We start from the raw sequence: 26,435 nt of genomic DNA on the forward strand, positions 1-26,435 counted from the left end.
TTTGGAACCAAGATGAACCTACAGAACAGATAAAAACATGATTCAATGATCATCCATATCTGAAAACACCAACATCTGCTAACTTCTGACTTCTGATTATTTTACCTTCTGAATCTCCATAGAAAAAATGCAAATGTCCTCTGTGTCAGAAACATTCCAATTTGTTGCTGGAGTTTCAAGGTTTCGAAGACTTGTGCCAGCTCTAACAGTGCCTAAAACCCCCCAAATGTGTACTAAAATGTACTGAAATAATACTTGTCATGCAAACAATCTTACACAGGAAAATAGGAGAGTATTTTTTCAAGAGTAAACAATATTTTCCTCTGAAATAGTCATATTTAATCATTTTGGAGTATAATTATTACCTGTGGCCAATAAAGTGGGAGCAAAATACACATTAAATTCTACTGGAGTAAAACAGCATGAGACCACACCCACTAATAGTTCTTATATTATATAATAGTTATTATCAGTAGCTAACATGAGCAGACTCTTTGTGTTACTCTAAACAGAGCACTTTAGAAAGACGTTTCAGCTGCAGTTTGGTCGTAAAATTTGAGTATTCACTAGCTGCAGGTGGACCAGAAGATAACTGTGCACTCTTGTCGGTGCAACACGTGTTTTATTCTGAACAGAGCTGTGTAGAGACTGACTTGGCAGATGCAGGTCAACTTGTCACTTGTAAATTATTTTTTTAACCGCCACAGAAACCGTCCTCACTTAACAATATAGTCATTTCTTTCACCAAGATTTAATTAAGTTACTTTTGTGGCTATATTTTAGCTTGTGTCGCACAGAAAATGAAATTCATAACCTAATTACTTTAAAAATGTCTATACATTTTACTTTTTAATTAATGTGTTGTGTTTGCTGCAGTAGCAGAATTAAAAGATTGTTTATGAATACCAATGCAACCAACGTCCATGTAAATTCAATCATCAGCTAAGTTAGCAAGGACAGTTATTAATCAACATTAATAAATACAATTGTTGAACTGTAATTTAACTTGTAATTGTTAAAACTGCTAATTTGCTGTGTACATATTTGACAATGCAATTGAGATATATATATATATTTTTGCTTTTGTGTCTTGTCATTAAGGATGCAGGCTGTACGAGTGAAGTACAAAGATCATCAGAAATACATTTATTTGAGGGGCAGCTGACCTTCAAATCCTTTTTGAACAGTGGTCAGTGAAAAATGTCACTAATTTTAAACAATAACCTATGGCAGTGGTTCTCAACTGGTCTAGCCTCAGGATACCCTGCTTTATCGTCAAATATAAAATCAGGGAGACCAAAATTTCACAAATGAACATCATACTGCATTGAAGAAGGCTTTAAACTAGCGATTGAGACCATGAACACATTTTGAAAACGTTTACTGAGGTTAGAAATCAAGTAAGAAGTTGGTGAATTATTCATTGACTTGTGTGGAGACGGAGGTCCTTTTGACACCAAAACGGTCAACCCCTGGTGGCCTTTTGATAGAATGCAGTTCTAAGTTACTTCCGTGTTGGCGTCATTTCAGAGGACCAGAACTCCCCGCCTGCAAAAACAGGGCCAAAATTTAAAATTTGAATCAAAATGGTCGACTTCCTGTTGAAGTAGGGCATGGGTCCCAAGAGACTTTTTTGTGTGTCTTTACATGATATACACCGCGTTACAAATTATTATGCAAATTGGATTTAAGTGTCATAAACCTTTAATTTTTTGTTTTTCAATTAAACCCATGGATGGGTATTGTGTCTCAGGGCTCTTTGGTTCACTGAGATCAATCTCAGACACCTGTGATAATTAGTTTGCCAGGTGAGCCCAATTAAAGGAAAACTACTTAAGAAGGATGTTCCACATTATTAAGCAGGCCACAGGTTTCAAGCAACATGGAAAAGAAAAAAGGATCTCTCTGCTGCCGAAAAGTATCAAATAGTGCAATGCCTTGGACAAGATAGATATTTCACGAAAACTTAAGCGTGATCATCATACTGTGAAGACATTTGTGGCTGATTCAGAGCACAGATGGGTTTGTGCAGAAAATGGCATAAAGAGGAAGGTTTCTGCCAGACAAATTCATCAGATTAGGAGAACAGCTGCTAAAATGCCATTACAAAACAGCAAACAGGTATTTGAAGCTGCTGGTGCCTCTGGAGTCCTGCGAACTTCAAGGTGTAGGATCCTCCAGAGGCTTGCAGTTGTGCATAAACCTACTATTTGGCCACCCCTGACCAATGCTCACAAGCAGAAACGGTTGCAGTGGGCCCAGAAATACATGAAGACTAATTTTCAAACAGTCTTGTTTACTGATGAGTGACGTTCAACCCTGGATGGTCTAAATGGATGGAGTAGTGGATGGCCACCATATCCCAACCAGGCATTTGTTTGGTGACAATAATAAAATAATAATTCAATACAGATTCAATAGGGCCTTTGCACTCTTTAGTGCTCGTGCCCTAAAAATCAAACACAACACAGCTGTGCTCCTGGTCCATTGCTGTGGTAACGACTGACTCTTCTCATTCAGTAGCTTATTATTAATATCCTACTAATATAATTGGAGAGCGGGATGTTGGTCCGTCTGTCTGTCCATCTGTGTGTTCCACCTTTCAAACAATCCACATTCCGCCAACCCCCTCCTCCATCTCTCCAAGGTTGAGGAAGCCAGCCATTGCATCACATTTCATTTCATGTCAACTTCAATTTCTATTTTAATATTAAATAAATACTTCACATAATACTTTATTTTGGACTCCGGAGCTACTGCCACCTGGAACTATTTTTTCAGCCTGTGATGTATAGGCGTAGAGACGCCCTACGTAGGGGTGTCAACAACGTGAGGCAAAGACGACAACGAAGGGAGAGGAACATTTTTTCATGGTCACGGACATTTATCCCGTGTCACGAACATTTTCAACATGCCTAACAAGAGCAAATCACTGTTGGAAAATACTTGCGATGCCGCCAAATGCTGCATGACATTATTATAATTAGCCCACTACGAAAGAAAATACCTTTTGATAAATGTATATCAGCTCTGCAACAATGTACAGGCAACTGCTAGAAAATATTAAACACAGATGATGTTGACGCTTTTGTATTCACGTGATCTAACAGCATATCAAACTGATGTTGTTTTCATTATTAATGTAGAAAGACTATAAAAGAGGACAATAGTTGCCTTAATAACGTAAAACAAAATATCCAGCGGTAAAAGCTATAGTAACTACTGCATTACACTGAAATCACAGTTATATCACACACAACTTAAAGTTTTCTAGACAACAAAAAATCAAGTTTAAAAATAATGATAAAATAAAAGATTTATAGATTAGAAAACAATATTAATCACCGCCCCCTGCATGACGTTGTTGAACCAGGGTATCTGTGAGTCCACCATGAAAGAGGATCCTCGTTGACTTTACATTGGTATTGTTGCTGTGGTGGGGACACATACATTTGAGAAATTACGTGTCCCTACCATGGAATTTCGTCCCAACAGTGCGTAGACACTTGGGGGCCCCATCTTGCGCTTGGCACACAGCAGATGGCGGGTGTGGCATGTATCTTTGTTAGTTTCCCCTGATGCAGTTGTCATTTTGGCCGGTGCACAATGCACGTAGGCCTACACACCTGTTACACACACACAGGGACAGGCGGAGGCACACAAACATACAAAAAATTAAAATAAAAGTATTACATCAGCATATTAGAAAATACATGTCATAATTGGTTAGTCATATTATTTACCAGATTTAATTCATTGTAAAAAATAACAGATTAAATGAGAATGAGCCTTACACTACCCTTGGAGAGTGCCGCTGCAACTGTATGAAAGCTTAACATGATTAAAACAGTTTTAGAACAATATTTAACACATATTCTTGAGATGACATGGATCAGGTTTACTTTCAACAATTAAAACCCTGCCGAGTTTACCTCTTACTCTATGAATGGACAACATTATTTTAAAGTGAAGCAAAGTTGTAATTAAAAGATAAATAAATGAAAATAAAGCACCACGATGTCTCTGTGGTGTAGCTGCATGCACGGTGACCTGACGGGAGGAGACGCGAAAATATGCAGCACAGAGTGAGTTTTTGCTGTTTTTGTGGAGAATGGATGGCAGCACCACGTCTGCTTCTGGAGGAAAGATGCTCCACTGTCTCTTAGTGATTTTATCAAAAAGAAAAGCATCTGGACACCTGTGGTTTAAACATCTGTATTGATCTGTTAATGAACGGGGGTGATTCTTACAGTGTCTGTTATCCACAGCTGGTTATAGTGTAGGACTGATGTGTTGATGAATCTGCAGCCTCTAAGATGCTGCACCGACTGCAGTACTCTTATGCACAGCTGCTCACTGTTTCAGCTGATGACACCAGGCTGCTACAGTATTACCAGTGAAGTGCCTCTCCTCTGTCTTCATAACAGTCAAAGCATGCGACCGAAGTTTCCACTGTGGGTCAAAATATTGTGCTGTGACCCTGAGGTAACTATGATTACTGAGGAAAGTCCAGTAGTCTCCGGTGAGTGCAGCTGTGTTTGTCTGCCCCAATGCCTCCTCCACTTTAGCCCTCTCGTCTTCAGTCAAGTTGTGCATCTTGCTAACAGTGGCTCTCAACGGCAATTTTATTTTTTATTATTTAAATGTATTGTTGTTGTTGAAAGTTTGTTACTTGTAGAGCTGTTTAAGCATCTCCGTTGCAAACTATCTAGTGTGGTCTGCCTTTGGTGAGCGGGAGGAGGGCTTTCTGTAGCAGCGGTATGCTTGGCCAGCACATCATATTGAAGACTTGACGTACTGCAGTTGGGTCCTTTTCTGTAAAACCACTTCCTGTTATATGGCCTTCTTCACAATTTTAACAAAATGGCCTTTTAAATAGTGGTTACACTTTGAGACACTTCATGTGGTTCACTTGACTCTCCAAATTATATTTAACATTTAGAATAATTGTATTCCATTAAACTTTATTTAATATGAAAGAGTGATGTAAGATTATGCCAAATTAGTTTTGATGGTTACACCACTGGAACATTTTTGCCATAATCCTCTAATATATTGTCTCATGGAATAAAAGCAGGAATTTTAATTAACCCCTTTAATTTTGACTAAACCACAGGGACACAAAAAAGTAGCATCACATCATTGACCCATATAGGCTGAAATCGACAAAGACTTTCTGCAGTTCACCAGGATTGGCTCCTTTTCTTACAAACAAAAAGTTAATGCCACAACAATAAACCAAAATAATTTTACTCAAGTGTGGTTCAAGTGATGCACTTTGTTTGATCCTGTTTGATTGATTACTGTTTTCAGATCTGCCCAAAAGAATCACACCAAAGGAGGAAAATAAACCTTTTTGATTCACACATCTCGTGATCTCTTCACTGACTGACAGAATTTCAGCTCAAGGTTTCTAAGGTAATCTAATCTTTCTGATTAGTGTTTGTCACCTGTTGACAGTTTTGTGAATTAGTTTCATGGTTGCTAGGTCAGGACATAATCTACCATTACCTACTATGTGGAGAGCTCTGCAGTGCTATGAAATGTTCAGAAATAATCATGTTTTCTAAATAATTCAGTTGTAATTCCATTTACATGTCTGTTTCGGCTGTTTGCAGCTGAGCTTACTTCATACTGTCTTCCACAGTTGGTGTTTGAGATCAACTGTGGCACTGACAACGAGTGTGTAGATAAGCTGAAAGTGGATTTCAACTTCACCGGGTGAAGCTGAGTTTTCTAATGAAAGCTTGACTTGGGTGTGTGGATCTACTGAAGTATTTGTGTATCTGACTAAAGTTACATGCACCCTGATGCTCTTTGTGCATTCACTTTTCTATATTATCATAATCTATCAGATCCTCTGAGGTTAAAGTAGGCACTGATGAACTGCTGAATATCACCGTCTCAGTGGAAAACAGCCATGAAAACTCATACAACTGTGAGACCTGTTTTTTTTAGGTCAGTAGTGCAATTGCTTTCCTCGGCCTCAAAATGGCAACGCACCACCAATGCGCCTGACCACACCTCATTTTGAGACCAACACGCCCATAGGCACACAGACTGTTTCTGTTCAGTTCCCTCACCTACACCAATTTCAGTCATGGAAAGAATGATTTGCAGAAACCAGTCCATCAACCAATTGTGGTAAAATACTATATCACAATATCAATATATATATTTTAAAGTTCATAAACATGATTCACACTTGACTTCAATGCTCAGTTTTTTTCTCCCCCTTTAGCTTGCAAATGACAACAGAGTGCTGAATTTAACTATGGTGATCAGGGTGCCAGTAAAGCTCGGTGATAAAGACATTTGGGTGAATTCCAACAGCTTGCAGGTAACATGCAGGAGCTCATTGTTACTGAAACCCCACATATCAGTTGTTTTTATGAAACTAAAGCCTTGTGGATGGATATGTTCTCTGTTAAATTGACATGAAATGGCTCTATTTCAGATTCCAGACTGCAAAAGAGTGAAAGATGGGAATGAAAAACCTACTGTCACAAATATTTAGAATTTTGTGGTGTTTCATTGCATTGCCATCAAGTTAGGGTTAGGTTACGCCATAGCCATGATCATGTACACTGGTCTTAAATATAATAATAATAACACCATATTCATATTTATTTTCATTTATTGAAACTTGGTAGTAAAAACTAAAAAAAATATATATATATACAAATAAAAATACTCTGAAGTAAAATACATTTCCAACATAAATTATAAAATAAATAATAAAAAAAAAAGACTTCCCTCTCCCCAGCCACTTCGTCCAGGTCTTCCCGGGGGATCCCGAGGCGTTCCCAGGCCAGCCGAGAGACATAGTCCTGGGTCTTCCCCGGGGTCTCCTACCGGTGGGACGTGCCCTGAACACCTCATCAGGGAGGCGCCTGAGCCACCTCATCTGGCTCCTCTCGATGCGGAAGAGCAGCGGGTCTACTCCGAGCTACTCCAGCCACCCTACGGAGGATGCTCATTTCGGCGGCTTGTACCCGCGATCTTGTTCTGTCGGTCACTACCCAAAGCTCATGACCATAGGTGAGGGTAGGAACGAAGATTGACTGGTAAATCGAGAGCTTCGCCTTTCAGCTCAGCTCTCTCTTCTCGACCCGCACCCAGAGAGTGCACTCCACCCTTTTCCGGTTGATGACCATGGACTCGGATTTGGAGGTGCTGATTTTCATCCCGGCCGCTTCACACTCGGCTGCGAACTGATCCAGTGAGAGTTGGAAGTCACGGTCTGAGACGCCGTATGGTGGTCCAGAATCTCTTCGAAGCCATCCAGAAGTCTTTTTCCATGGCCTCGCCGAAGTCCTCCCATGTCCGGATTTTTGCCTCAGCGACCGCCGCAGCTGCACTCCGCTTGGCCTGCTGGGGCCTGCCTGCTGCCTCTGGAGTCCCACAGGCCAAAAAGGCCCTATAGGACTCCTTCTTCAGCTTGACGGCATCCCTCACCGCCGGTGTCCACCAGCGGCCGCGACAGGCACCGACCACCTCGGACTCAATGTACTCCGCCTCCCCTGGTACGTGGTCGACGCTCTCCCGGAGGTGGAATTTGAAACTCTCTCTGACAGGAGACTCTGGCAGACCTGGCAGACCCTCACAATACGTTTGGGTCTGCCAGGTCTGACCGGCATCCTTCCCCACAATCGTAGCCAATTCACCACCAGGCAGTGATCAATTGACAGCTCCTCCCCTCTCTTCACCCGAGTGTCCAAGACATGTGGCCGCAAGTCCAACGACACGACTACAAAGTCAATCATCGAACTGCGGCCTAAGGTCAAGATCCGTCCCCCCACCCGAAGGAGGAGGAAGGCTACCCTCTTGTCTACCGGGGTAAACTCCAACATACAGGCACCAAGCCGGGGAGCAATAAGGTCTGCCACCCCTGCCCGGCGCCTCTTGCCAGTGGCAACTCCAGAGTGGACGAGGGTCCAACCCCTCTCGAGAAGACTGGTTCCAGAGCCCTTGCTGTGCATCGAGTTGAGGCCGACTATATCTAGCCGGAACTTCTCAACCTCACGCACCAGCTCAGGCTCCTTCCCCACCAGAGAGGTGACGTTCCACGTCCCTAGAGCTAGCTTCTGCAGCCGAGGGTCAGACCGCCAAGGTCCCCGCCTTCGGCTGCCGCCCAGCTCACAGTGCGCCCGACCCCTTTGACCCCTCCCGCTGGTGGTGAGTCTGTGGGAGTGGGGTCCCATGTCCCCTCTTTGGGCTGTGCCTGGCCGAAGGCCCGGCCACCAGGCGCTCGCCCCCGAAAAAAACATATCTTGTTCATCATTAGGGTCTTCTGAGCTACCCTTTGTCTGGCCCCTCCCCCCGGACCTGTTTGCCATGGGAGACCCTACCAGGGGCATAAAAGCCCCAACAACTGAGCTCTTGGGGTCATTGGGACGCGCAAACCCCTCCACCACAATAAGGTAGTAGCTCAGGGAGGGGCCTCTATGACATCCATTAGTGCAAATTATCATTTGTTTCATTTAACAAAAACGATGAAGAATAATAGAACAATAACTGTAATAGCAACATTTAGAATAAAACATTTAAAATGATCATTTCCTGTTTCAGTATGAGACCAACTTATTCAACCCCAGTATTAAAAGTAGCCTCAGCAATGCTGCACAATCCTCTAAATTAGTTTTCTGATTAACTATAACAATTCTTATTATCTGTTTTTCTGTTTTTTCACTTGATTTTACTTCTAGGTCTCATGGTTTGGGGGCTTTGTAAATAGCCTCATGTCGGCACTAATTACACCTAAAACTAAATACTCCTCAACCATGTAACAGATTTTAAGAGCCTTAATTATTTTATAATTATTTTTTTTAAAATAACTTTTACGTTTGAATTCAGCTCTGAAAAGTTAACATGATCTCATTTGGTGAAAGTCAGTAATTGCAACATGTGAGACCATAAAAGAAACATTTCAGACATTAAGGCAACACTTCCTGTCTAACTTTCTCACTTACAGTATAATCAGAAGGAAACTGAAGTTAATGTAGTAAATAGTTTTTTATAGCGCACTATATTCAATGTGAGAAGTTACCAAGCAGGAAGACAGTGACATACTTCCTGCAACCCACTTCATGAAATGATCTGCCTCTGGTGAGTTAGACTTAGTTCATATAAATATATATTACATTAGATCAAGACTGTTGAAAAACACAACAGAACTGGAGGACTTGAAGTGATGGGTTACTATGAGGAGGTTAACATTAACAGATAAAATATACAAAAGAGCATTTTCCTTAATTGTCTTCCTGAAGCCATAAAGGCCACAGTAGAAAAAGCAGAACCTCAGGGTGTTCATCTCATGTTGATGAATTCATTACTTTTCATTTCATGGATTTACTGCTTTTTTTGTTTGTTTGTTTTTCATGTTTTATTAGAAATGTGACATTAGAAAATACAAAAAAAAACAATCATATGAACACATGCACAAAGTTGAAACTAAATCAGTTATGTGATTTTATTTTTTCTAACAAGTCAGTGATCAGATTTCTACCTTTGGTCACCAAAGCTGTGCAGAGAAATCATTGGGTTTTTTAAGGGTGGTGACAATAGAACATTTGGTCAATGGTGAGCAGTAGCAGGAAAAAGAAGTTCACTTCCTGAAGATAGGCTGTGAACTAAATAAGACCATGTGCTGAGTTGTGATGAGAAGAAAAAGATGATAAAATATTTATTTTCCAGAAGAAGTTTGATTGAACTACTAAAGCATAATGAGATCTTGATATGGCAGACTACTGTTTCCTTAGAAAGCTGAAACGGCACCATAAAATATAACTTTGGAGTCATTGCACATACAGTAGGTACCTCAAAAGAACATGAATAATGTTATTAAATATCAAAACTAGAAATAAACCGTCAACACATAGATACAGACAAAGTTATCTATCAGGTATCCAATCCAGTTATATTCTACCAGCTCATGGTGTCTGCCTCTATGTAACCGGTGGTGGTTGATATGTGGTGTGCGTTGTGTGACGTGCAGTAGAGGCAGAGACTCAGACCAGATAACTTTGGAGGCAACGTCCATTTATACCGCTGATGACAGAATGAACAACAAAAATCCTCCAGTCAAGCAATCAACACATGAACCCTTACACAAATCAAATTATACAAAAAACATGTTAGCATCCTATACCAAAACTTAAACTAATAAACAAATGAATAGAAAAGATGCGTACCTCTCCCATGGATTACAGTAACAAATGGGGAGAGGCAGAGGCGGGAAACAAAACTTATAGTGAGGGGGGGTCACACAGAAATGAACAACAGGGTATAAACAAAAACACTCACATGTTCCACTTGACTGGTTGAGCAACAAGTCAGGTATGTTACCATTTTGTGTAATTATATAATAACTAATATATATAATAATATACTTAACTCAAATCATATCACATATTCTATTGTTACATAATTAAATCTAGTGCATTAAATTAAATCTATATAGCACACCACAGACATGTCTGATGCGTAGATGGGATGATGGTGCAGAGGAAGTCTAGCAAAAAGGAGAAATTGATTTTTTTATTTTTAGATTTTTTTTTATCTTTCATGAGAAGGCTATTCTAAACAATGGTGGGTGGCGTCAATCTGCCCATAGTGAAGTTGAAGTGAGTATGACTAGTTGGATATTTTTTAAATGTATATATTTAAAAAATGAAAAAGAAACAGATAAAGAGGACAAACAAAACAAAAATAACAATGTTGAAAGAGGAATAGGAAGAAGTATATAGTTATAAATGACTAACCCTTTCTCACTACTCCTCCATTAACTTATATATAATTTATAAACAACTATCCTAAAGTTATGTACAACCCAAATATTCACCTAGAAGAATAATACATCAATAAGGCGGGAAACAAAACTTATAGTGAGGGGGGGTCACACAGAAATGAACAACAGGGTATAAACAAAAACACTCACATGTTCCAATTGACTGGTTGAGCAACAAGTCAGGTATGTTACCATTTTGTGTAATTATATAATAACTAATATATATAATAATTTACTTAACTCAAATCATATCACATATTCTATTGTTACATAATTAAATCTAGTGCATTAAATTAAATCTATATAGCACACCACAGACATGTCTGATGCACAGACGGGATGAGTGTGCAGAGGAAGTGTAGCAAAAAGGAGAAATGGAATTTTTTATTTTTCGTGACAAGGCTATTCTAAACAGTGGTGGGTGGTGTCAATCTGCCCATAGTGAAGTTGAATTGAGAAGGACTTTATTTGGATTTTTTTTTAATTTAAATATTTCAACATGAAAAAAAGAAAACAGATAAAGAGGACAAACAAAACAAAAATAACAATGTTGAAAGAGGAACAGGAAGAATTATATAGTTATAAATGACTACCCCTTTCTCACTACTCCTCCATTAACTTGTATATAATTTATAAACAACTATCCTAAAGTTATGTACAACCCAAATATTCACCTAGTGTCAAAAAAAAACCAAAACCCAACCCCTTTAAACTTTCTCCCTCCTCAGCTGGTGTCCAGAGGAAATCATACACATCAACAGCACTGTTAGGAAAAGGGAACCACTTAAATATATCAAGAAGGTTTATTGTCTGTGTTGGCATTTCCCTTCTACAGTGTCTGCAGCTAAATGCTCAGTGAGCCTTCCTGCTTGAACTTAAAATGATGAAATCATGTTCAAGTCTGATGAAAACACTTTTGTAGTCTGAATATAACTACCTCACATCAGCATGTAACTCCTTTGATGCCACCATCTTGTTGGTCATCTTTATTTAAAAGATACTTTTTATTGTTCATCACTTTAATCATTGCTTACCTCAGAATGAGCATATGTACAAATATGTCATTCTAGGTTTAATCTTGTTGCCCTGAAACTAACGTGAAAAGGATTTGCTTCTGCTTCTTAAAGGACATATACTTTAAGTCTCTGAAAAATATTTTATTTAAGGGACCGGGTGCACAAAGTGTGAAAAGATCAATATTGTAACCCCTCCTACAAAACACTTCCTCTAACTGGCTGCCTTGGCTTTAGACACTGTAGTATTTATCCATTTTGCTTTCTCCATCTCCCTCCTGGACAGTAGTAGAAATAGTTGTGCAGCTTGGAGTAATTAAGTAAGTGATTTACATAAGTGATATTTGTTGGGGGTTTTTCCATGTGAGTGACACAATGGACTGGATCATTTCTACCACAGTGTTTTTGTCAGGTAAGACCAAATGTGTACATCCTGATTTTGTTTTTTATATTTCATTTCCTGTACAGCATCTTCAGCAGTAATGTTCCTATAACATCCATTAGTGCAAATTATCATTCATTTCAACTTAGTCAACCCCAGTATTAAAATTAGTCTCAGCAATGCTACACAATCCTCTAAATCTGTTTGTACTTGGGGAAGTACTCAACATGTGAAACCACAAAAGAAACATTTCATTCCAGACACCAAGGCGACACATCACACCTAGCTTTCTCATTTACAATCAGAAGGTAACTGAAGTAAATGTAGTAAATAGTTTTTTTTATAGTGCATTACATTTAATGTGAAAAGTTTACAAGCAGGAAGACAGTGACATACTTCCTGCAACCCACTTCATGAAATGATCTGCCTCTGGTGAATTAGACTTAGTTCATATAAATATATATTACATTAGATCAAGACTGTTGAAAAACACAACAGAACTGGAGGACTTGAAGTGTTGGGAACTATGAGGAGGTTAACATTAACAGATAAAATATACAAAAGAGCATTTTCCTTAATTGTCTTCCTGTATTTTTAATTTCATGGATTTACTGCTTTTGTTTGTTTGTTTGTTTTTCTTGTTTTATTAGAATATGACATTAAAAGTATGACAGTGTGATATGAATTTACATTTAGATCATGTTCATCCACAAGAGATTCAACAGATCCATTTAAGGAAGTTAATATTATACGTTTATCTATTCACACGTTCTCTTTTGACTATTTTAAAGCCGTAGAACATGAGAAATTATAATGCCAGGCTTTCAAGGAGTTTATATAACTTTGACCACTTTTAGAAAACCTGAAAAGGTCAAAAGAAACCTTTTTTGTAACATTTAAACAAATATCCCTATGATGGAAAATATACATGCAAACAAAAAGTTAGTGCCACATGAATAAAGTCATTTTTGATTCATGAGAATTCTTCCTTCTTCATCCTTCAGTGTTAAAAGCTGCACTTTGCTTCAATATTGATCCTGTGGCTTGGAAGACCCTGAGTAACTCTGCTGCAGGTTTTGGATACCAGGTGGTGCAAAGACAGTCAGAGTAAGTAGTACGTTGTGGTGGAAAATGGATCTACTGAATCCACTGCTGATTCAGATCTGCTATGATAACCTCTCACCTGATTGTTGGGATTTATTTCCTCAGTTTGCTGGTCAGTGCCCCCCTTGAACAACTTTCACCAACTGAAAGAGGGCAAATATTTAAATGTTCCACTGAAGACTGCACTCCAGTACCAGTACAAGGTGGGCAAATACTAATTTCAATATGCTTTATTAATTCTGTAGCTTTAGTCATCTGATCAGATCTACGTGAGACATTGTTTCAGGAGATTTTTAAAACAACTGAAAATTTTAGGACTCAATAATTGATAAAATTACTTACTAAGATGGAGATTGTATTCCATCTTGTTGGAATTTGGTTACAGTATATCATATATAGCCTTGTGAGATACTTGACTGGATAATGTTACTAATAGTGATCAAATCAGATATGGAAGTTAGTTATGTTGTGTTGTGTCTTGATGGTTTTAACATAACTGATGGCTGATGGTTTTTTATGCAGTGCCAAGTTTTGCAGTCAACATGTCCCTTGGTTTGACAATGACAAGTGATCCCAACACACAAAAAACTTTGGTAAGTTGCTAAACTGCAAATATTTGCAGGTAAATGATAATAAGAATGCAGAGGTTTAGATCTCTACCAGTAAATCAATTGTCTTCAGTTTGAAATGTAGTTTAAGGAACAGGAAAATAATCATCTCATTATAATCAGGACTTGAATTTGTCTCTTTTCAGGCATGTGGTCCAACCATCCCAAAGGACTGCAAAAGTATCACCCAGTATAGCGGTGTGTGCTTTGAGATAAACTCTTCTGATCACGCTGGATCCCCTGTGCCTTCTTCTATTGAAGGTACACATGTTGAGATTTTACCTCATAAATAGTGATGATAAAGGTCTGGTAATATTTTCACATCACTGCACATTCTTATAACTTCATACACACAACCCAACATGCATATTTGGAGTAATGTTGAGAATAGGATTATGTGTATTATATAATACATAATTGTTTTAAATAAGTTGAGAGGAAATATTTCAGATGTATTTCTGCTTTTTCACAGAGTGTCGAACTATAGCAGACATTGCATTTCTGTTGGATGGCTCAGGCAGCGTAGATTATGATGATTTTAAGAGAATGAAGAATTTTGTGAAAAGTGTTGTCAAGTCATTCCCAGGAAAGGATACAAAGGTAGGATTGTAACTCCCTCACCCCATCCTGCCCCTCTCAATATTTCATACATATTTTCATTTATGTCCATACATATTTACATTTTTTCTTTTTTTTTTCTTCCAGTTTGCCATCGTCCAGTTCTCCTCACGTGTTGTCATCCATTATTACTTTAATACTTTTGATGCTGATCGATGGGAATATCAAATCGATAGTATAACACAGTTACGTGGAGCGACTTACACAGCTACAGCCATCAGAAATGTTGTGTAAGTGACTGTGTGATGCTAATTCATGACACCATCCTCAGAAGTGAACTATGATTTTAGAGGTTTCCTTTTATGTCTGAATGATTTTCAACAGTCATACCCAATTTGATACAAATGTCCAGTTTGTGGTCCTGAAAGCAGCATTAGATCTAGACTGGCAGTTCAAGCCCAATGAATAGCTTGAATTGGTACAAAGGTAAGTGGTGAACTGCCAGAGGTTTAAAAAAAAAGGTAAGGTTGCCCAAAATTGAATAATAATGCACATTTCAGAATTATAGAAAAAGGCCTTTTTCAGGTTAGGAATGGGTTAACTCCATTGCTGCTGATCTACAGCAATGGATGTTGATCAAGCTTGAAAGTTGGTGCTACCAATTCCTACAGGAGTCCCAACTTTTCTGGATTACTTACAATCGCCTGTCTGCATAAAAGTAGTATTGGAACACACTGTGGTACCATACCCTTGTGAGCATTATTTGAACAGTATTGTACTGCAGAACGTAGCAGTAACAATGGAAGAGAGACAGACCATCATAAAAATTAAAAATGTAGGTCTTTCCTACAGAGAAATTGTGAAGAAAGTCAAGGTGTCAGTGAGTACAGTTTCCTTCACCATCAAAAGGCACTCAGAAACTGGGAGAAACTCTAACAGGGAGAGGTCCACAACAGAGTCAGAAGACAGGTTTCTGAGAGTCATAACTTGCGTGATAGGCGGCTCACAGGACAACAGCTTCAAGCACAGCTTCATAGTGGTCGTAGTAAGCAAGTCTCAGTTTCAACTGTGAAGAGAAGACTTGGAGTTGCAGGTGTGACAGGTTGAGTCGCAGCAAGAAAGCTGTTGCTATGAATAAGAAGAAGAGGCAGAGTTTATTTTCCGAATTTACCCAGTAACAAGAAATACAATAATACTATTTTCTGATTGGCTGGTAGGTTGCTAGCTCTGGACAGCTATGAACGCCTCACTGTTCATTTCTGTATTCATTTCTGTGTGGTGGGATCTATCACTTCTCAGCGTGAGAAATGACAGGTGTGGCTTGTGAACTGCTTGAAAGGTCAATGATCAGATAATGACCCAAAACATAAGTCCAAGCTATGCCAGAACTACCTTAGGAAAAAGACCAAGATGGTAAGCTTGAAAACATGGAGTCTCCAGACTTAAACCCCATCGAGCTGGTTTGGGATGAACTGAAAAGAAGAGTGAAAGCAAAGCAACCTACAAGTGCCACACATTTATTGGAACTTCTGCAACACAGTTGGGTTTATAAATTGATGATTTCTTTTTTAACATCAATAGTTTATTTCTTCTATGCTTTCATATCAGAGTACAATGACACAATGACTGCCTAAAACTTTTGACCGGTAATGTACATATACATATACATATATGTAATATTTATATATGTATATTTCTGTTTTGACAGTGAAAGCGTCTTCTCGACATTTGGAGGTTCCAGGCCAAATGTGAAGCATGTGAAACACAAAATAACAAAAAAATATATACATATTGACATATGTATACTTTTATTTTGACAGCAACAACGTCTTCTCAACATATAAAGGTTCCAGGTCAGATGTGAAGAAGATTTTAATAGTCATTACAGATGGACAATCTCATGATAGGGCTGATTTGCCAGGTGCAGCAAATTTAGCTGAAAATAAAAAGATTGTTCGATTTGCCATTGGGGTAAGTTGCATGTATACTGTATAAGCATGTATTGTGTTGTGTTCATTTATCCATTGGTTTGAGTCAATAATGTAAATGGAGGCAGTATTTTACATGTGCATATATGAATCATTTTTTTTGGATAATACAATACCTCTAACATGTTTCCTCAAAATCCCTAGGTGGGGAATGCATTTACAAATGACGGAGCAAAACAGGAACTGTACACCATTGCATCTTCACGAGACAAAGTGTTTCAAGTGTCAAACTTTGGTGCTCTTGATGCAATACGACAGAACTTGCAGGACCAAATCTTCTCTATCGAAGGTACAGATGTAAACTTAATATGATGGCTTTGCATATTTTTTGTGTTACTGTAAATGCTATAGGTCCAAAGTAAATACTTAATTACTGTTTTAAAAAATACTAATAATTACAACTCAGAGCTATAATCATATTTCAGATCTATATACCAACTCAGTTTAAGTATGAACTTATTGTAAATCACAGTTGTAGAGACTTTGACACTGATTTATGTTGCTGTTACAGGATCTCAAACTGGTGGAGAGTCACTGAAAATGGAAATGGCTCAAAGTGGATTCAGTGCAGCTTATGTGCCTCCGGTAATTAAAAACAGACATTTACTGGACAGTATAGTCATAGAAACACACACACACACACACACACACACACACACACACACACACACACACACACACACACACACACCACACACACACACACACACAGACACACACACACACACACACACACACACACATCTCTGTGTCACCTCGTGTGGCTGAAAAACATACATCTAAAGTCTGGTCCAGTATAAAGATAAAGTCCAGATGATTAATTTATGATGCATTTAGCCTTTTGCTTGGCTGATGTTTTATGGCAAACACAGTTTCTACACATTTCTGTCCAATCCAGTATAGGTTTTCAAAGAATGAAGCCTTAGCTTGATGCTCTAACGATTCCCCTTCTACAGGACCACTTGATGCAACTGTCCTTTTCCAAAAGTTATTAGAGATACATACAGTAAGAATTGTTATTTAGAAGGAGAAAAGGAGAGGTCAAAAAAACTGTGTTGCTCCAATCTCCACATGCCTGGCTATCCACTTAATAATCACCCCCTTCCTACCCTAAACCTTCCTAAAGGTGCACATGTACTAGAAAGCAATGTTAATAATCATCTTTTAACATATTTTACAAATATAATATAAATGAAATGTTCTGCATTTGAAGCTACATGTACACATGCATTTTAAGCACAAAGAATCTAATAATTAACCTTTCACATTAATACAAATATGAAATACAAATATATCAACTTGCAAATATTCCTTTCAATTTCTTTTAAATCTGCTGTTTTACATATGAACTAAAATTATTGCGTACTAATCAAACATCAATAAATTGCATTTAGGGTTCTACACGGGGGATTCAGATGGCTATTGTTGGTGCCAACCAGTGGAGGGGAGGCTTCCAGGAATACAAACGCCAGATGTTGAACTCTTATCAGCCTTTGGACATAGAGCTTGACAGTTATCTGGGTAAGAATATTATAGTACATATAGTACATGCAGTGGTGTACTTGCACTGCTCTACTGTCCATCCCAAACATACGAGTTTAGAAAAGGACAGATTTGATATCACATGAAATGCCAAATTTATTTTGCTAAATAAGATCATACACTTCAATTCCTTCTAAATAAAAAAGAGACATCAGACACCAAAATTACATGTAAAGAAAATCAAGAAAGAAAAACCCATACCCAACAGTGAGTATGTTGATGGATATGATTAAAAATTGTGTTTGTATAGAAATTGTCATGGTTTTTTACAAACTTTTGGAAAGGCCAAAGAGAAGGTGCCTCATGGTCCCCAGACTTAAATAGGTAATGAGATAAATAATATTATGAATTAGAAGAGGGTGAGCCAAAGTAAGTTTTAAAATCTGTTTAATCAAACAAAGAATAATTATGCTTGTTTGTAATTAATAGCTTCATGAAATGTGTCATTTAAAGATTGTTCTCAGTAAAAGATGCAGTTTGTCCCCCTATTGGCCAAACCTTTCTATACTTTAACTAATAGGCTTGACTCTTTAATTCCAGGTTACTCCATGGCAGTCGCCAACACGTTGGATGGCCCACTGACAATTCTCGGTGCTCCAAGATATAAACACAGAGGAATTGTGATGTCGGTTTTCAAAAGGCTTAGAAGTCAAACAATTGATCCCTTTAATTGGCAGGTGTGTACTCACAATTAAGATGATTAATGAAAGACAATGTAAAGAATGCATTTTTAATCTTAAATTGAAGGTTGTTGGCTTCTCACTTTGCTAATTCTTTTTTGTTGCTTACACAGTTCAAGATTGGTGAATATTTTGGTGCAGTGGTTTGTGCCATGGATGTGGATCGTAACAGCTACACTGACCTAGTCCTCATATCTGCCCCTATGTACATGGACAGTGATAGAGAGGGAAGAGTTTATGTGTGCAGCTTGTCACGTTTGGTAAATTACTTTTTAAATAATCCAGAATCTATTGGATTTTTATGATGAGAATTCAAACATTGACTCTCACCTTTATATTTCCACCAGAAAATTGAGTGTCATTTCGATTCTCCATTAGTACTGAGAGGGGACGCATCTGAACAAGGAAGATTTGGGTCTTCTCTTGCTGTACTCCCGGACCTTAACCAAGATGGTTTCAATGATTTGGCAGTTGGAGCACCTTTGGAGAATGATGGACAAGGTAGCATTTACATCTTCCATGGTGAAAGAGGAGGAGGAAGGATTAGTCCTGCTTACTCACAGGTGAGCGAGAGAAAACATTTAAATGATAAATATGACCTCATGTATTCAATGTACAATCTAGACCAAATTTATCTTTGATTAATTCAAATATTTTCATTTACATAGAGAATTGCTTCCTCTGAGGTCCGGCAAGGACTGAAGTTCTTCGGGATGTCGATCAGTCAGTCTTCTTTTGACCGTAGTAATGACAATCTGCCTGATTTAGCGGTGGGTTCAAAGGGAACAGTTGTCTTACTCAGGTAAGACGCTCCTGTTACACATTATTAATCTCACCTGTAAGTCTACCATTTGTGTTAATTTGTGTCAAAATAATCACACTACAAAGTTTATTACCATGAAGTCTCCAGTGTTCATGGTAACAATTCTGTAGTTATAGATTTAGGACAGATGTGTTCACCAATGACAGATTGTATCAGGCAGCTAAAATTTGATATGACAGTTGTCATTTTGGTGTGCTGCTTTACAATTTTAATATGTATTTTCCTACTCTGTCAATATCCAGGTCAAGGCCCATAGTAATGGTGGAAGCTTCAGTGACATTCAACCCAAACCAAATCCAAACCCAAAACTCAGACTGCTCAACACCACTGGATAACACAGCTAAAATCTGCTTTACCATGACCAAACACTCTGTCATTGATACAGGTCCCTGATTCTCTTCATTGTTTCTAAACCACAGTGCACTGTCCATCCATTTAGATACTTGTATGTGTGCACGAGTAACCTCTAAATGCAACTCTAATCTGTTCCAGCTAGAGCAATTATTAATTACACTTTCACACTGGATGCCCAACGCAAGGTCCCAAATAACCGAGCTTACATCAGGGACAAACAACGAGAGCAGACTGGATCATTAACTCTTACCTTTGAGCAAAAATGCAACGATGTGAAATTCCTCATTCAGGTGAGTTATTAAAAACCTTATAACATCAGCAATACAGCCATCCCTCAATAATAATGAATTAATTTTAACAATAGTGTCCTTCTCTCACAGGCCTGTCCAGATGATTCTCTGAATCCAGTTAACAATGAGCTCCAATTCATCTTTGATGGTTTGCCTTCTAGCTCAGGTCTCAGACCAAGTCTAGCCCAGCAGGCTCAGACAACAACCTTTCATCCTGTGAGTAATCTTTAAAGTCACTTTCATTTATCGGTTGGTTTTAAATCACACTGAAGGCTTTTTCAAACCTATAGTTCATTTGCTCTGGTCTGAATCAGTGGATGAGTTGTAAACTTGGTTTGATCAAACTTTCTCTGTGATCAGTTTGTCTCTGTTGTGTTTGCCAGGTCATGACAGATATTACTACATAATCTACCATTACCTACTATGTGGAGAGCTCTGCAGTGCTATGAAATGTTCAGAAATCATCATGCTTTATAAATAATGTTCAGTTGTAATTCCATGTATTTGTCATGTCTGTCTCGGCTGTTAGCTCTTACACTTTGTGAACAAACATAGCTTACTTCATACTGTCTTCCACAGTTGCTGTTTGAGATCAACTGTGGCACTGACAACGAGTGTGTAGATAAGCTGAAAGTGGATTTCAACTTCACCGGGTGAGGCTAAGTTTCAAATGTTAAGCTTGACTTGGGTGTATAGATCTACTGTAGTATTTGTGTGTATTCACTTTTCTATATTATCATAATCTATCAGATCCTCTGAGGTTAAAGTAGGCATTGATGAACTGCTGGATGTCACCGTCTCAGTGGAAAACAGTCATGAAAACTCCTACAACAGCCGTGTCATTCTCACTTACCCACCCGGGCTTTCCTACAGGAAGTTTACATCACTGAAGGTTAGTATCAAGTCTGTTTCAATTCAACTGTAGTCAGCTGTTTTCTGAGGCTGTGCAGTGATTCTGGATAATGTTTGCTTTTGTTTTATTTATTTATTTCTTAATAAAGGGAAGAATTGAATGCAACTCCTTGGACAGTGGAGCTGGCTTATCTCAGGGAAGGACAGACTGCACTATTGATAAGCCTATTTTCAAGAGCAATGCTAAGGTTTGTAGTGTGTACTGAAGCATCTCATCTCAATGCAGCTGAGCCAAGACAGGAGGCAATCCGATCTCTCTCATTCATTTCATTTCAGGTTCTCTTCATTGTGTCCTATGGGATCGACACCACTTATAAACTTGACAGGACATTAATTATCACTGCAAATGCTACCAGGTACTGTTCTGTTCATCTGCCAGCCTTTAAGTGTGGATGTGATTATTATCATTATTAATTTTTTTACAATTGATTTAACTTCTTTAACTTTTTTACCTCTCTCTATATATGTGGATGTGATTATTATTATTATTATCATCATTCATGTGTACAATTACTTTAACCTCTTTTTCAGTGGGAATCAGCACGCCAGTGGAAGCGAACTTTACAAAAAGAGTACGATTGACGTGAAGTACAGCATTTATGCTACAATTGAAAGGTTTTTATGTTTTATGAGAAAAAGATTTTTAAAATAATTTAAGGTGACATTGTAATGTCTAATATCTATGAAACATTCAATGTTTCTGTTCAGTTCCCTCACCTACACCAATTTCAGTCATGGAAAGAATGATTTGCAGAAACCAGTCCATCAACCAATTGTGGTAAAATATTATATCATAATATCAATATGTATATTTTTAAGTTCATAAACATGATTCAGACTTGACTTCAATGCTCAGTTTTTTTCTCCCCCTTTAGCTTGCAAATGACAACAGAGCGCTGAATTTAACTATGGTGATCAGGGTGCCAGTAAAGCTCGGTGATAAAGACATTTGGGTGAATTCCAACAGCTTGCAGGTAACATATGCAGGAGCTCATTGTTACTGAAAACCCCACATGTATCAAATGTAGTTGTTTTTATGAAACTAAAGCCTTGTGGATGGATATGTTCTCTGTTAAATTGACATGAATCAGCTCTATTTCAGATTCCAGACTGCCAAAGAGACACAGATGAAAAACCTACAGTCACAAATTTTGTTGCTGAGATAAAAAAAAATAAGTCTGTGGTAAGTAGCCACCTGTACATAGTGGAATTTAGTCTAATATATTTAGAAGTGTGTGGTGTTTCATTGCATTGCCATCAAGTTTTCTGTTTCCAGTGATAAATTTAGGCCCTCTTTTAATCACCCACAGGACTGCTCTGTAGCCTGGTGCAGAGTGTTCAAGTGCAATCGATTCATGGGAAGCCTGGAGCGTCAAACATACACAATCTCTGCTAACCTTAGTTCAGAATGGATAGAGCAGGTAATTAATGTGTTTTAAAAATAAATATTTTCTAATAAAAATGATCAACCTGAAAGATCAAATTAAATGGACACTGGACTGTTTTTCTCACTCAGATTGGACTTAAGTCTGCCAGATTCCTCTTGACCAGTACGGCCACTCTGGAGTTTGACAGAAACCAGTATATTTTCTTTTTACCAGGGTCAAATAACAACCCTCTGGTTCACAAGGTAATTACACATTGGTTATGTTGATCTGTGTTTGAAAAGAACTTGAATGTAGATCTAATCCAAAGTCTTCACATCTCAGATTGTGACACAGGTAGAAGTGTATCCTGAACCAGACTTCACCAAAGAGATCATCGGAGGATCCCTGGGAGGGTTGGCTCTACTCATTCTACTCACTGCTGGCCTCACTAAGGTGAGATATAGTAATGCACTGTTTGTTTATAACACAGCATGATGGAGACAGTAAGAAAATTCGAGGTCTGGTAATGGACACTATTTATAACAAAATACGTGAATGCGGCTTCTTTACGTGTTCATTATTCTCTCATTTGGTGTGGTTCTTTTTATGTGTGCATTTCTAATGAAAGAAGACAGTTTTTTCATATAACTTCCTTTGTTTTGTACTCTCAGGCTGGATTTTTTAACAGTAAATACAAGAACATGATGAATGAGGAACAAGAGGCTGGTGAGGGGGCTGAGGGAGGCGAGGGAGGCGAACCCGCACCACAATAAGGAACATTGGATTACTTCATCTGTAAAATAAATTGTGCATTTCTTACTTCATATAATATATGTCATTTTCATGAAGACACATTTAAATGGAAAATATATTTGTGCCACCACTTTCATTTCATTATCCTGAGAGAGAGTGTCTGTGGTCCATGCATTGAGTGACATTTTTAGAGCTTCAAAAATGTTTTTTTTCTTATCCACATTTTGAACTGAATAGCTTGCTGTTGATCATCAAACATTTGCGCTTATATCCCTGCAGACTGTGTGTTTAACTTTTGTTTTAAGTGAAAAATAATTCGATATAGTACAGTCCTCTGTAGTCTGATTTTCATCACATGATGTACTGTAAAACTGCTGAAATACAAGGTGGAACGCTTCAGAGCAAGCACCTTACTTGCTTGCTTGATACCACTTTTAATGACAATGTGAACAGCTTTATTTTAAAATGCATTTTGATATATGTAAATGTTTTGAGCTGATGCTTCATGAATATTTGTGTGAATATGTGATTAAACTTATTTTTTTTAAACTGACCTCATACAAAGCTCCTGACATTTTTAAGTAGAAAGACAATGGAGGTATAACTGAGTACAGAATAACGAAGGTTGGCTTTCATTTAATCGCATTCACTGACATTTAGAAAGACAGTGGATTTTAAAATAATCATTACAGAAAACATATTTCATTGCTATAAAAAAATATACATCTCTTTCTTTTATAATGTAGCTTTTTCTCGCTTTTCTGTTTGACCTGAGTTAATGTAAGAGCATTTACAAAATATAAATGAGTCTAATGGAATCCTAACAACAGGAACATGGAGGTAATGGTGACAGAGGAGGACAGGAACGACGACACAGAGGAAACCTGCTGCTCCTCCTATGGTTGCAGGAGATGGTGTGTTGCGCCCACTGTCTCATTTAAGAATGACCCAAACATCAACAACAACAGCCACCTGGAACCAAGAATCTGACTTTACATTTACAGGAGGATCAGTGTGGCTCTCTGCTATGCAGAACAGATAAAAACATGATTCAATGATCATCCATATCTGAAAATGTTACACCGTGAAAAAGGGGAACTACTCGAACACAAGGCATCCTCTCTGGCAGCTTCATCAGGAGTGTAATCATCCAAAAAGAACATACAAAGTTACACATTAGTCAACATGACTATAATCATACACAGAGAGAATTGTGATGATTCGTGTGCAGGGTGGACCCAAAAGGCAGGAGACCAGGGAGCAGTTCAAAACAGCGGTTTATTTACAAAAAAAACAAAAAACTCAAAGAGCCGCTGGAAGCAGCGGTATAGGGGGGTCGGGCTGGGCTTTCTCACAGGGGAAGAAACAACTCAAAATGGGCCGCTCCAGGCGGGAGACAGGAAAAAAAGAGAAACAAACATAACCACAGCCATAACAAAAATGAAAACAGAACAAAACCGACCCCAGTCCATAACAAGAATGATGTTAATTCAGTCAATTTTCCACTCTAATTTTTCCCTCCTTTCACAACATTCAGCAGGTAATTACAATGTATAATATTTCTATTTTAGCAATTTTCTTTTCACAGGTAAACTCAAAAATAACAGATAAGGTAAGTTGAATCAATCTTTAAATTAATAAAAATGAAATGCATTTTTAATAAACAAAATTTCAATGATTTTCCCATTGAATTTATCCGGCTTTAAGTGTCTCTCTACTACTACATATCAAAATACATGCTGAACATTGGTTTTAATAACAAATTAATAGGCTATTTCATTAATATACACACTGTATCATTATGCGCATGCTGACTTAGCACACCCTGCTGCACAAAAGTTCTGAATAACTTTGTCATTACTCGTCCGGTTTGGATTTTAGAAGCCCTCAAAGGTCAAGTGCCCAAAAACCCTCGCCAAAACGCTCCCATAGACAATGAATGGGAGGAGAGTCCAATGCCACTTTGACCCTAAATTTGACCACCTAAACATGCTCCAGGACAGACCAAATTCACCAAGCACATGAGGCCTGGCCATTGATTTGATAAAATGGAAAGATTAATCCCAAAAGTGCCAAAATGTGCTCTCTAGCGCCACCTAGAAACACTAAAACGGCCACTACACCTGATAGGAATGTCGTAGAAATATCAAACCAAAACTCAATTGTTTGTCTTATCAAGACCTACAAATCACGCACTGACACCCTTGACCTAAATCCAACAGGAAGTGCACATTTTGCCTTTTAAATGTATGATTTTTGACAAATTTTCAGGCATTTCAAAATATATACATTATTCCTGCATACTTTCAGCTACAGACTCCATTGAAACATCAAAATGTAGCCGCAAGTGTCATCTACAGATATGCGTAATTTGGTCTGGCTATGTTTCATACTTTTTGATCTGCGGACCCACATGTGCACCTTGTTCCTCTCCCATTCAAATCTCCATACTGTCTGTGCATGCACTGTCCTCATGCTGCCCAGTCGTTAACTACCATGGCAACGACTGTGTGTGTGTGTGTGTGTGTGTGTGCAGCTGGCTCATTTGTGCTGTGCAGTCATCCTGATTCATTCAAAAGGTCTTTGAGTTTTCTCTTTCTAGTTCAAGTTTATTGACTGTATTATTATGTTTTTAGATATCTGTGCAGTCTGTCAACTAATTCACTGACAGTGCTGTCAAAGTCTAGATCAAACACGAATTACAAAAATTACAAAAGCATGACCTAGAAACATATCTACAGGTTTCACTGGACATAAGTTCCTCTCCTGTTTGACTCATCAAAGTGTTGGCAGTTCATTTCAGTTGCTCAGTCTAAATGTCTACACAGAGAGACAGAGAGAGAAAGAGAGAGAGAGAGAGAGAGAGAGAGAGAGATAGTGTGAGACAGAAACCTATCCGCTTCATCACGGCCTGATGTGCGCAAGGGGGCGAGGTCCCGCCCAACGCTGCTTGCAGCTTTAATCTTAGTATTGCTCCTTGCTCCTAAACCTCAGCCAACCTCAGCCACGGTCAAAAACTTTTTGCCTCAGTACACACACATTAGCCAGGCTGTATAAATGCGCTCCTGCAGGAAGTTACCACAGTGCCACCCCCAGTACCAACAGTGTGAAACAACAAAAAATAACAAATAAATATATGGCTGTAACAATGAATAATCATGTTTTGATAATCGCGATTTCAATATCAATCAAAATAATCTTGATTATTATTTTTGCCATAATCGTCCAGCCCAACTATATTGTTAATTGCACTTTTTATTTGAAAGAAGAAA

General features: G+C 38.3%; 1 protein-coding gene across 1 annotated transcript in view; it reads left to right on the forward strand.

Moving 5' to 3' along the window:
• The window catches only part of LOC128381902 (integrin alpha-M-like), a 37,209-nt gene extending 13,975 nt beyond the window's left edge, over window positions 1–23,234 (forward strand). Inside the window, exons 2-31 of the mRNA XM_053341920.1 lie at window positions 12,118–12,214; window positions 13,189–13,291; window positions 13,394–13,491; window positions 13,811–13,881; window positions 14,043–14,157; window positions 14,369–14,496; window positions 14,602–14,744; window positions 16,275–16,425; window positions 16,587–16,731; window positions 16,954–17,027; window positions 17,837–17,963; window positions 18,525–18,661; window positions 18,778–18,924; window positions 19,012–19,227; window positions 19,333–19,466; window positions 19,730–19,872; window positions 19,980–20,131; window positions 20,222–20,347; window positions 20,711–20,784; window positions 20,882–21,023; window positions 21,133–21,231; window positions 21,320–21,399; window positions 21,575–21,658; window positions 21,752–21,821; window positions 21,919–22,017; window positions 22,146–22,226; window positions 22,354–22,464; window positions 22,560–22,673; window positions 22,753–22,863; window positions 23,082–23,234. Coding sequence (XP_053197895.1) covers window positions 12,178–12,214; window positions 13,189–13,291; window positions 13,394–13,491; window positions 13,811–13,881; window positions 14,043–14,157; window positions 14,369–14,496; window positions 14,602–14,744; window positions 16,275–16,425; window positions 16,587–16,731; window positions 16,954–17,027; window positions 17,837–17,963; window positions 18,525–18,661; window positions 18,778–18,924; window positions 19,012–19,227; window positions 19,333–19,466; window positions 19,730–19,872; window positions 19,980–20,131; window positions 20,222–20,347; window positions 20,711–20,784; window positions 20,882–21,023; window positions 21,133–21,231; window positions 21,320–21,399; window positions 21,575–21,658; window positions 21,752–21,821; window positions 21,919–22,017; window positions 22,146–22,226; window positions 22,354–22,464; window positions 22,560–22,673; window positions 22,753–22,863; window positions 23,082–23,183 — 3,414 coding nt within the window. The 5' untranslated portion in view covers window positions 12,118–12,177 and the 3' untranslated portion in view covers window positions 23,184–23,234. The remainder of the gene's footprint in view (window positions 1–12,117; window positions 12,215–13,188; window positions 13,292–13,393; window positions 13,492–13,810; window positions 13,882–14,042; window positions 14,158–14,368; window positions 14,497–14,601; window positions 14,745–16,274; window positions 16,426–16,586; window positions 16,732–16,953; window positions 17,028–17,836; window positions 17,964–18,524; window positions 18,662–18,777; window positions 18,925–19,011; window positions 19,228–19,332; window positions 19,467–19,729; window positions 19,873–19,979; window positions 20,132–20,221; window positions 20,348–20,710; window positions 20,785–20,881; window positions 21,024–21,132; window positions 21,232–21,319; window positions 21,400–21,574; window positions 21,659–21,751; window positions 21,822–21,918; window positions 22,018–22,145; window positions 22,227–22,353; window positions 22,465–22,559; window positions 22,674–22,752; window positions 22,864–23,081) is intronic.
• The last annotated feature ends 3,201 nt before the right edge of the window (window positions 23,235–26,435 follow it).

Source organism: Scomber japonicus, chromosome 20, assembly GCF_027409825.1.
Source record: "Scomber japonicus isolate fScoJap1 chromosome 20, fScoJap1.pri, whole genome shotgun sequence".
NCBI lineage: Eukaryota > Metazoa > Chordata > Actinopteri > Scombriformes > Scombridae > Scomber > Scomber japonicus.